Raw genomic sequence first — 12,891 nt, forward strand, 5'->3', positions numbered from 1 at the left:
AACAAAGCCTCTACCTGCACACAATCACATCTCAAGCTGCCAATCCCATAGAGGAAGGCAAACATGGTGCCAGAGCCAAGGCTTTGTTAATTAGCTAATAAGCTTAACTCTCAGGGCCAGCCCAGCTTGCTTGTTAAGCTGTCATCACTACTTCCACCTGAGTGTATGAATCCATAAGCCTTCACACACACACACACACACACAAACACACACACACACACACACACACACACACACAGATGAGGCACATGGGGCACTGGCTCACAGGGCTCACGCTCAAAGTTCAGTCACCATTGCTTCTTCTGCAGCTTAGCTGACGGAACATACAGAGTATTTAACCTTCACACAGTATTGCTGACGAGCAAGGGTAGCACCTAAACTGCTAATAAGATCAAAGATTCATTCATTATAGTTACAAGTGAAATCTCAGAGGGAATGTTTTATTGAACATTATAGCACTCCCAAAATGCCCAATAGTCAGAGCGCACACTCTCCCTCGGGTGGAGGAGTGCGTGCTGCACAGTTCGAGTGGCTGTAACAACAGAGATGTTGAAACATCTTTCAGCAGTCAGAAAAAACCAAGGCAGAATGTTTCTATTGTCACAGAAAAACGGGGTTAAGTGAAGGTTTGACCTTGCTCTGACCTCCTCTTCCAGCTGGGGATGCCATTATATTGGTGATTGAGTGTCCAGCTCTGGTCTGGCCTCAGCACAAGACATAGTGCAGACACCTCCAAAGTGGACAACATAGGCTTAAGCACACAGAACAAGGCTACTAAAAGTGCAGCTTCAAAAGAGCTGCAAATGTTGATGTCACTGTGTATGCGTGGAAGATAAAGTAATGTTTTTTTGTGTACTGATTACACTTTGCATGTAGGTCAGAGTTTGCTGTTTTTACTATGTCTAATTAACATACAGTGGCTTTGACTATTTATTTTTGTGTAAAAGGTTTTAAGCCCTTCTGTAAACTTGGGTTTAAACCAGTTTTTCACATGAAATTAGCCACACTGAGTTCTTTATCCAATTCGCTGTCAATTTTAGAAGTTTAACACTTAAAAACCACAGCTGTCCTGCTTTATCAGGAATGTGTGGTTGCGGTTTATTCATAATTTGACTGATAGTGCAAAGCTTTGATTGGTGCACTCTGTGACATCACATTTTTCCCATTACGCTGCTGTCATTTCAAACCGGAGAGAGACGAGTGCATGCACAAATGTAGAACTCTCTGATGAAGCAAGTCATATAACACAGCGGTCCCCAACACCCGGGCCTCGGACCGGTACCGGTCCGTGAGTCGTTTGGTACCGGGCCGCGAGAGTTGAGGCTCAGATGTGAAATGTATAGTTTTCAGGGTTTTTATGGGTTTTCAGCGTTATTTTGTTGTCGTTTTTATCGTTAACTCGGTTTTCCTGGGTCTTTTCACGTGTGTTATGAATAAATCTTCTTTTTTTGGTACCGGTACTAGTTTTATTTTGTTGTATTTATCCGCGACATCTTAAAGGCCGGTCCATGAAAATAATGTCGGGCATAAACCGGTCCGTGGTGTAAAAAAGGTTGGGGACCGCTGATATAACGCATTCAAAGCCGAAACAGGACAACGAACCAGAAAAAAAGACTCGAGGAAGTTCCGGCTCCACAGAAATAAATCAATGGAGGCAGACACAGTGACTCACAAAAAGAAAGACAGATTTGTTGGATCGTAGAAATGCATCATCATCTTACCACTAATGTTAGTTTGGATGTTATGCTTTTGCCCATTTCCATATGATGTGAGGGGCAGTTAGTGGCAAATCTGAAACTGCACCACCAGTCAGTACCAAACAGGCTCAGAGTTTACATGAAAGCTAAATGTGTACCTTGAGGTATTGGCTACATCTGGTGTTTTTCTTTGTTAAACTGCATGGATGCAAATATAGTATGGACATGCTGCTCTAATGAAGCATGTTAAATGCATTTTCACAGCAGATGGCCCCGCCCCTCCCTGAACCTGGTTCTGCCAGAGATTTCTTCCTGTTAAAAGGGAGTTTTTCCTTCCCACCGTTGCCACGTTCTTGCTCATCGGGGGTCATTTGATTGTTGGACTTGTCTCTGTATTATTATAGGGTCTTTACCTTACGATACAAAGCACCTTGAGGCAACTGCTGTTGTCATTTGGCACTATATAAATACAACTGAATTGAATTGAATCTTTTGTTGCTAAATTCAACTCCAGTTCGGGTCGGGTAATAAATTAGTCACACAGGTGTCTGTTTTGTAACCGCTCCGGAGTAGTGCAGTGTTGCCGTAATTGGACCTGATCTCATTTGCAAATGAAAGACATGGATTGTACAGTAATTCATACAGGCTCAAGTGTAAGCAGGGATTAGAGTGATGTTAAGTGTTTGCCAGGCACCAAAGCTGCAGTAGGCACATTTAGATGCCTGACTAAGTTGGCACCAGGGCACTTTCCCCATGCCAGACTCCAACACTGCCCCCGGGAGGCATGACAATACAGATAATCATAATTCACTCATCAAAACGAAGGGAACTTCATTGCACACTTGAATGGGTTTAATGTCTGCCAGGCAGTAGCCAAGAATGGCTGGGTTTGGCATTCAGTTAAATGTGTCCACTTCTGAGTGTTGTTTCCCTTTTTGTAAAGAGGCCTCAAGGAGATGAGGTGAATTCAGATTAATAATGGCTAAGAGAAAGGATGTATCAGTGTTCAGAGACAGAGAATTGTCTGGGTTATTACCGTAATTGTTTATTCCAAGCTTTTATTTCCCAACCTCTCCATCTCTTATTTTTAGCTGCAAAGCGACTGAGGATGGAGTATTTCCATTCAACAACAAATCTAGGACCTGCTTTTTTCTGTTTGTTTGTTTAATTCTGATCTTCCGTCACCCTGGCCGTGAACATTTTATTCAGCAACCAGCCTACTAGTCTAATAAGTGCTCTAACGGTATAGAGAAACCCTTTTGTATGCAGAAAGCTTTTGTAGCTAAATCTTCACATAAGACAGGCACAATTCAGCATAAATACAAAATTCTCCAGAAAACACTAGACCTTCACCCTCTTGGCTCCCATGTTGTGAGAGTCTAGTTGAAAATGATGCATTTTCAGCAACTTAGCTGTGTGGAAATACTGCTACCTGACACAGTCTTAAAGACTTCTTGATAAAGCTTTTAAAAGCTGAGGCTGTCTTTGTGTGAAGATATAAATAAATAAATAAAGTCACGCATAGCAAAGCGAGGCCATGTCTATTCAGTAGAGCTGTCACAGGCACTTAGGGCACCTCTGAGAAGCAGACTGCTAACAGCGTGCCAACAGGGGGTAAGCGCAGCACGAGGGCTAACAGCGACATCATCCACACTTTAGCTCCGGGCCACAGTGCATAGGGGTCAGCCACGTTAGGCTAAGTGAGTGCTCGGTGGTTGGATAGGGTCTGTTCCATTTGATCACACAGCCAATCTAACTTGGGAGAGCTCAGCTGACTGAGCCCTTAGCAGCAGGAGGCAGAGGACAAGGTGAGGGGCAGTATTGTTCAGAGCTTAATGTGCTTCCCATTTGAGTGGCGATGATCAAATCTGCTGGTGCCGTAAGAGCATTCTGAACAAACTCCATTTTAAGTGTGAGTCAAAGTTAACACACGCGACTAAAGAGCCAGGGGGGAAAAAAGACTTGGCTCAAATGCAGAATTCCTGAATATTTGAATTATACAATAACGCAAAAAATTATCTCTGATCTACTCCACACAAGACCTCAGTATATAGGTCTATTCACCACAATGGCCTTGCACTCCTTTCTGCTTTACATTCTTTTAACAAAACAAACAAATCAGACAGCTTATGCATTTGGAATCCCTCGTCCTCACCAGTGACACAAACGAAGATTTATTTTAGGATGTGAGCAAGGTTGCCTCTTGCAAAAGGATTTTTAAAAAATGTGCTAGAAGTGATTTGAAATGCTCCAGGAGTTGAAGGATAGAAAGAAGATGAACTGAAAAGATAAATGGAAAAAGACAATAATCAACTAGAGAAGAGAAAGAGGCAATTAAAATAGGAGGTAGTATTCAAGCAAATTAACAAATGAGGGGAAAAAAAGAAAAAGGATGTGGAGCGTTATTGCTCATCGGGTTTGAAAGCTCACTCGATGAAGCATTCAGCCTCTATCAATCACCTCATTTTTGACTAAATTCATTAAGAAAAAAAAAAGCAGAAGTACCCGTCAGTCTCCGCAGCTAAGCATTACCAAAGCGCTGGATGAAAGACATTTTTACAATGCTTCTACAAGGATCACAGCAATTCGCATGAATGATTACAAGGCCCTGAAACACAATTACTATTCAAGCAAGCCCTGTATGATTCAGTGTGCCTGGTTATACTGCACACGTTTACCTTGTTTGTTTTTGTGTAAGTGTGTGCAGCATGATCAGTGCTAGTACTGCGGATAATTAGCAAAGAACGAGATGCTTAATATCAAAGTGATTTTGAAACATCACTGCTATTCTTACTGTTACTAGTATTACTGTATCTTTTAGCATAAGCATTGCTTCCATAGTTAACCATCATTGTTGATGATGTTAATTAAACTAGCCTTTTTATGTTACAAACAATGATATAATTATTAGCAATGTTTAATAATCATAAATAATTACATTTCCTTGTCATATTTCATGGAGCATAAAGTATTGAATTTATCAACAGTATATTATGCATCGCATCATGACCCTGTGATGATGCTGCTGACCTGCCCAGGATGTATCCTGCTCCTCGCCATATGAGAGATCCAGCTGCCCCACAACCCTGAACTGAATAAGTAGTTAGGAAAATGATGGACGAATGGATGGAATTGCATCATAGAGGTAGAAATAATTACACTAAACCGCAATGTGTATTTCTTAATGATGAGGAAATGTTATTTTTGTTTTGTGATCAAGTTTTGGGGTTTTTTTACCAATCAGTAAACTTGTCCTCAGTCGCAACATCAAAAAGTCCATACTGCTGTTTTGTTGAAGTGCCTGGTCTATCAGAGATACACACAATGGTGCTCTTATCACCTATTACATCATCTCATCACATATGGACACTTGGCCAGGACCCATTTTGTTTTTCACATTTTAACACACTGGGAGTTTCATTTTTCAACATGCAAGACTATTGTTGTGAAAGCAAGACTAACTCAGATCCTGATCTTGTAAATGTACGTCAGCAGTCCTGGTGTTTAAACCAACCCAAACACTGAGAGAAAGCAAACGAGTAACAAAGCTACACAGTTCATGAACAGGAAGTGGACTGTGAGCTCCAGGATCCGTCTTGTAAGTTTCATCACACCAACTGCATACTTTAAACATCATTTTAGACGTGCCTTTCATCATGGTACTAGTCATCCCAATGTTTTTACAGATGATCTGCACAGTAGTAAACAACCATGTATAAAGTTTAAAAAGCATCAGTCTCACCTTTACAAGATAGTTTCCAAACCAGTTATTGTCAATTAATCACCATTTCATTTATTGCTAACTAAAAAACATGTAAATTATTTATCATTTAATCATGCTATTATTAGCTGTCGCCCTGAATCACTCATCTGTAGTAAAAGGTCTCTTTGTATACTACTAATATAAGATCAAACAGACTTTACTTTTTTAATATTGTTATATTTCTCTAAGCTGAAAAGGGGTGGAAGTGGTTGCAATTAAACATACAAAAACACTTCAAGAGGGGCCAAGAGCCACTTGATCACAACATCAAGAATATCGGCTTCAGAATGCAGCACACCATGCTCATATTCCTCTCATACAAGGGATATGAAAAGTAATTAAGAGGGAAAAAGGGGAACCTAAGCAAACTCAATGAAGACCTATGTTTACTGAAAGTCTGTTGTGTTGCTGCACAATCACTACACGCAGTAAACAGGAATTTAAGTTTAGAAAACTTCAAAACGAATTAAAAATGGCCAACGTCATTGTACAGTAAGCAAGGTTGGGTATTGTTGATCAGAAGTATACATGTGGTTCTGAAATCAAAAAGAGCCACATTTAAAGGTGGGCACCTAGCATTTTTATCCACTTGTGTCCTCTTTGATTTGAAAGGAAGGTGTCACAACACTTTTGAAAACACACACTCACAGATGTGAGTGTGTGTTTTCTGCTGCTGAATATGAGAGCAGAATATGAGAGGCAAAGCTTCCTGTCTTGGAGCTTAAGACACCGTGGACTGTATAACGCCTCAGGCCATCCAATCTGGCCCATTTTACTGTATCAATAACAAAGTGAAACCTCTAAATGAGAGAGATCAAGCACTCCTCTGATATTATCGCGATTACTATGTGCACATAATAGTAAAGAGGGGTGTTAGATGGTTTTAGATCTGGTTTGCTTTGGGGAGGAAAAGGGCAAGCTGAGGCACGCTGGGAGACTCCAACCCTTTCCCGTGTTGGAGGTGTAGATCAGAGGAGCAGCGGAGAAAGGGAAACCTGTGTTTTCACTGATTGATACTGTGATCTAACGAGTGAGGGATCTGTCAGTTGTAATTTTAGACGTTCAAAGATCTTCTGGAGAGGAAGTTTTCAGAAAAAAAGAGAACAAAATGGTGAGCAAAGGTTGTTGTTGCTTTATGTGGAAGGGAAACTGAGTAAAAACTGCATCACTTCTGTGAAAAGCTAGAATGAAGATGCAGTCCTGCAGTGTGTTAATGTATCACTGTGATATATTCACTCATCTAGATAGCTCTTAACCCTGCAACAAATGAGGACCTTTGCTAAAGTTTTAAAATCTATTTTAATGGAAGACAAACAGTTCACCAATTGTAGGACTAGAAAATGGACAATATGGAAAATTTGTTTGAAATAAATAAAAAAATGTTCCACTATGTGTTTAGACCATTTCTCTAACTCATTTAAGCTACTAAAACTCCCCCAAAGCCCTTCAGGTGAAACCAAAAAACCCACCCAAAGCAGCGCTGTTTCTTAGATGTATAAAGTTATCTTCAAGTTAGCTAAACTGAATGTTTATAAGTGGAAGAGCAGTGTTACTCCACAGCCTGCAGCTTCGAATAAAAGGCTAGCCTGAAATGTAAAGATTCAGGTCCACTGGTGATAAAACATACACACACACATAAACACACATATACACTGAAGACCTTTTTCTTACCGTCTTGCTCTGTCTTGGTCAGCTCCACGAGCTTCTTCTGTTTCAGTGTGTCCACCACGTCTGCCAGGCTCCCTTTGCGGCGCTCTGGCGTCCCAAAGGCGAGGCCAATCACAGGCTCCCCGCGATCCCTTGGACACTCCTCTGGCTTGGTTGGAGAGGTAGAGGTAGTCCGGTAAGAGTAGACTGAGCCACCTTTACTGCTTTCATTGTCCTTGGAAGAAATAGAAAATGAGAGTTCAAACCCACGAGCCATAGAAAGTAATTAAGTACTGCATATCTGTGAGAGAGCATTTCAATTCATGCAACAGTTTATTTTTAACACAGCTCAGACAAATGCATCCCAAAGCTCTTTAATGTATCCCTGTAGTACTATTTGGGAGTGAGCCTGTACTTTATTTGCTCTACTGCGCTTTGCCTGGGCATGGGTCAGCTGGTGCTACATGCCAAATATCAGACTTAGGATTGCATTTTGCAACTGACAGAACATGACGAGCACAGTACTTGATCTATCTGTCATCAAAAACAACATGGTGATACTCCATTACATATCTTTATACTGCCAGGGTCACGTGTGTATAATCCACTGAGACACACTGTGAGAAGGCCAAGCCTGGCAAGTGTTTTTTCAGTTGAGGGTGCTTACACGTAAGGAGCAGCATGACCGCAGAGACATGCAATCTGGTGCTGGTGGAAGTGGATTTGTGGAATAATTTAAAGCCAGTAAAGTGTTATAGTAGTCTGAGAAAAACCTTGATTTGTGTCTTTAATAGATTCATAATATATTCATTAATTACACATCGAGGTTTAACCCTACAGTCACACACAGACATCTCGGGTGATGCATATGATTGTTTTATACCTCTCTTTAGAATAAGAATTAATTCCTGTTTTGGTCAAGGTGACAAAAATCAGACCTTTTGATAATGAATAGAATAGAATAGAATAGAATAGAATAGAATAGAATAGAATAGAATAGAATAGGGCCCTGGTTTTCCTGAGACAGGAGGAGCTGGCGATGGCCTCCAGGGGTGGCAGAGGACAGCCAATTATTTTTTTGGGTGGTGTTGATTACCCTCTGAGAAGGCTTCCTGTTCTTAGTAGTGGCCCCTGCATACCCAGCACCAGTAGGAGAGCACACACTCCACTGAAGAGGGGTAGAAGGCCAGCAGCAGCTGGTCCAGGTTATTCTTCCTCAGGACACAGAGGAAGCGCAGCCACTGTTGGGCCTACTTTACCACTGTGGTGTCATCGACATACTTGACGCTGATTGGGTAGGTTGGTGTACAGTCATATGTATGCAGGGGGGACCTTTAGGTGGTCCAGTTTGGTAGTGAGGATGTCTGGTATTATGGTGTTGAACACATAACTGTAGTCCACAAAGAGCATCCTCATCAAGCTCTTCCTGTTCTCCAGACAGCTCAGTGCTCTGTGAAGGGTGATGGTGATGGCATCCTTCGTGGAGCACAGGGGGTGCGAGGAAGGGGTGGCCTCAAACTGAGCAAAGGTGTTGAGCTCCTTTGCAAATTTGAGGCTGCTGTCAGGGGGTTGGGGGCTCTGGCCTTTGTAGTTGGTGAGGGCATGGATGGCTCTCCACACTTGGAGGAAGCCCTCTATCCTCCTCCTGTAGGCCTTCTTGACCTGTTTGATGTCCCTCCTGTCCAGTGTCACATTCTCTACATAGCACTTAATGTAGACAGGGACAGACTGAGTGAAGGTCTCTAGGTCCTGCTGGTCTAAGATTGACCATGGACCAGATCAAAACAGTCCCGTAGCTGGAGAAGAGCATCATCTGGCAATGTTTTAATGACCTGGGTGCTTGGAGGAGTTTGTTTCCTGAGGGGGATGTAGGCAGGGGTGCGGAGCAGAGAGAGGTGGTCAGACTGTCCTAGGCTGTCACTCTGTAGCCATGCTTGATATTACTGTACACATGGTCCAGTGTACTGTCCCCCCTGGTAGGACACTTAACATTTTGGTGGAATTTGGAGAGCACAGATTTCAAACATGCCTTATTGAAGTCCCCAGCAACAATATGGACACCCTCCGGGTCGGAGGTGACTGAGTGCTGAGCTAACGTTATATCTGATGGGTTTTTGTTGTTTATGGTGGATGACCCCAGCGTGTGTGTCCCACTATTGTCTGCTCTGCAGGGTTATGAGTTAAGCAAGAGGCACAAGGAGTCTATAATTATCTAAAGATAAGCCCTTCAGGATGACCACATTGTCCCACACAACATCCGACACTTTAGCACAGGTGCTCTAACACTGGGGTTATTTCTGGATACTTTCTCCTCCCCTTACAGAGTGGGGGGATCTCCAAGAACTTTAGGAGGCTTATGTTTCAAAGACAAGGGGCTTTGGCTAACAGCGGGATCTTAAGATGCCCTTGAAATGGCTCCAGGAGGCTCTGTTGTGCACTTTGTCTTTAAGCGGAAGATGCCTCTGTAATGAGGATTACGAGATAGTGTGTCACTCACAGATTGTTCAGGTGTGTTGGCTTTTTTTTCCAGGTCTGCTCAAGAGTTATACAAGCAGGGTGGTGCAAGCTGTAATGTTTGATTCTCAGATCAGAAACTTGAATCACAAAGTTTTGTTTTAAGTTGACCCTCACTGTTGGAGGCTGGTGAGGCAATGAAGTTAAGAAGGGTCGTTTACCCTTCTCTGTCCACAGCACAAGGACCTCCCATGTTTCACTGGTCAGTGGCTGCTTTGGGCAGTGTTGCAGCTTTACCTTATGACTTTTTACAGTTTGAAACATTGCACTTTGTTACTTTCTGGCCCAGCACCACCTGTCCTCTTTCTGAACACTTGAAAAGATTATTTCGTTATAGGTTTTCACCAGTGTCCTGTGCTGGTCCATGAGGGACAATGGTTACACATGTGAGTGTGTAAGTTGGAGATAAATAATAGAGAGAAAAAAGGAAAAAATATAGAGTGAAAATTCAAATATTCATGAAAAGTTTTGCCTTCAGGCAACTTTGAAGTCTGATACCGATGTTAAGTCAGGTTTTTGAATATTGTTGTTAATGAATTACTGCATTTACAGCTCTTATTGTGCACTGGGCATGGGTCAGTATAACTGAGTAACAATTTCAAAATATCTAAAGAGCCATAATCATGATTCAGTAACGCAAGTAATTTTAAAAAATGGGACATTTTTCACCAAAATATTCAACTCTACCACAACAATGATACCAGAGGAAACTTTCCCCTTTCCTCAGAGGGTGAAGCCAAACACATTTTGTCCATTAGGGACCCACAGAACCTGAAGCCAAGTAACTAACACCTTAACAGACACACTCAAACACACATACAAACACACACACCAAAGCAGGCTGTGGAGATGAGAGGAGGCCAGGGGTATAACTCTCTAAACGAGATCCCTCACTGGGCTGCCTGCAGCACTGCCTGTAGCACACAGGTCAGAAAGAACTACCGGTGCATGCGTGTGTGTCTGTGTGTGTGTCCACTACACCTTGTGCTCACTCAATAGTGCAAAGATATCATTAGGCATGAGAATTTGCACACCCTATGTATTCCTGCATCTCACAGGTGTTTTATGATTTGTGAGCCCCGAGTGTGTACTCTGCAGAGGTGTGGACTCGAGTCACATGACTTGGACTCGAGTCAGACTCGAGTCATTAATTTTATGACTTTAGACTTGACTTGAAAAAATGTTCTAAGACTTGTGACTTGACTTGGACTTTTACACCAATGACTTGGGACTTGAATTGGACTTGAACCGGTTTACTTGAAAAGACTTGATATTTTACCCCAAATATAAAATTTAACACGCATATTATATAGAGATTGAAAATGTGACGTCATTCACGGGTAGAACCGCAAAGGATTCTGGGAACTCGTGGCAAGCGGTACTAGCGCACGCAGGCTTTCAATTAAAATCAGTTAAACAGCGATAAAAAGAAACACAAAAATGGCAAGAAGCTGTTGTATTATTAACTGCAATAGCCGGTCGCATGACAGCCACGAGAAGCCGACGGGTAAAGAGATCGGTTGTTATCAGATTACGTCGTTGAAGAGAAATTGTTCAAGCCATGTTTCCGAAGTAACAAAGAGGCGACGGGTGGCCTGGATTGCAGCCATTCAAAGATCAAATATAACGTCCCAGAACACTCCAGCTCACAGGTTAGTCTGCTCCAAGCATTTACACGAAGGTCAGTGTTTTTTAGTAGTTAATACGTCATTTTTCTTAACATAATTGGTGATATAGGTTACAAGCAAGTCTGGCGCTGAACAGAAATTGTCGCGCTATGCTCCTTTATTTATTGTGCATAAATAGTGAATTGTCCTGACACAATATTGCGTTTCGCTTCTGTTATTATGGTACATTGACAAAAACATATACTTTTATTCACAGGATAAAACAGGTTTTTTGTATCACTAATTGCCCAGTGCGATTACAGACTGCGGTAAAGTGAGCCGTCATTTGTGAGCCGCGGTCAAGCCAGCCGCCTCCTATCCGCGCGGTGATTACAGCATACAATATTGTTGTCACTGCTACATTTCTGTAACGCTACCAGAAATTATTTCCACTACTAATTAATTACCGTTGAGCTCAAAGGTTATATTAATAAACGGTTAACGAATGTGTATTTATGACGACGATTTGTGAGACTGGTAAACTTATGATACGTATGATGGTCTTTCGTTCTACACGGTGCATTTCAAGGTCCTGCACCCATCCGTCGGTAAACTGTACCTGGGCTTGTTGCAGTGACCGGAAGTTACTAAACTTCATGAGTGTATGCACTCACTCCAAGAACCGTATAATTATAAATATGCATATAAATATGCTAAGATGAGATAGCTGACTTCATCTAACTAGCAAATGTTGTCCAGGCTACGTTGGTGATACAGTTTTTTTAATGTGTATGATATTTTTGTCATGCGATTTTAAAGCCGGTCCTACAACCGCATCCAAGAATAACATGCAGCTTATCTCAGAACTGTCGGTGAAAATTATTCTTGGAGCTAGGTTTAATTGAGCTGCATTTTAAAGAGGTGCAATTTCACAATTTGTGTATATTTTCTAAGTTCACTATTTTGTCATGTGTTGAGAAAAACACAAATTTAAAAATTACATGGTCTAATATTTACATTTAGCATAACTGCAACATTATTTTTTCGTTTTTTTTTTTAAAGACTCGAAAGGACTTGAAATTCAAAGTTTCAGACTTGTGACTTGACTCGGACTTTTACACCAGTGACTTGAGACTCGACTCTGACTTGCCTGACATTACTTGAGACTTGACTTGAGACTTGAGGATAAAGACTTGAGACTTACTTGAGACTTGCAAAACAATGACTTGGTCCCACCTCTGGTACTCTGTGCACACACCCACATTTGTGTGAATCTGAGTTATAGTATTATGGTCAGTTTCTAAGCTCTTAGCCTAATTCACTTCTCACCATCACAGCAGGACTGACACTCTCCCACTCAGCGTCTGTTGGTTTCTCTCTGATTGGCTGCAGTTCATCTGGGTGGGACTGGTCATGCAAAGAAGGCGACACCGTCTCCTTTGGGCCGTCGTGCTCATCACCAACCCAGCCTGCACTGTCCTGACCAATCACTTCTGCTTCCTCGGGCGGTGGATGAAAGGGAGGCGTTGCTCGCATGGAAGACATCATTCTGGGAAGGAAAAAAAATTAAGGGTTTAACTTTGGTTTATGAACTACAGTTATGTCTACCAGGATGGATGCTCACTGAAGTGACACATGAACAGCTGCCGACTAGTGCTGCTGT

General features: G+C 41.9%; 1 protein-coding gene across 8 annotated transcripts in view; it reads right to left on the minus strand.

The window, feature by feature from the left end:
- LOC113026379 (transcription factor SOX-6-like) overlaps positions 1-12,891 on the minus strand; it is a 105,610-nt gene that overhangs the window by 59,958 nt on the left and 32,761 nt on the right. For all 8 annotated transcript variants that reach the window (XM_026175100.1, XM_026175096.1, XM_026175102.1 and 5 more), the window contains 2 exons: positions 12,558-12,777; positions 7,132-7,342 (listed from right to left, as the gene is read on the minus strand). In XM_026175100.1, the coding sequence (XP_026030885.1) occupies positions 7,132-7,342; positions 12,558-12,777 (431 nt within the window). The remainder of the gene's footprint in view (positions 1-7,131; positions 7,343-12,557; positions 12,778-12,891) is intronic.

The sequence above is a fragment of the Astatotilapia calliptera genome, chromosome 7 (genome assembly GCF_900246225.1).
Source record: "Astatotilapia calliptera chromosome 7, fAstCal1.2, whole genome shotgun sequence".
In the NCBI taxonomy this organism is placed as follows: domain Eukaryota; kingdom Metazoa; phylum Chordata; class Actinopteri; order Cichliformes; family Cichlidae; genus Astatotilapia; species Astatotilapia calliptera.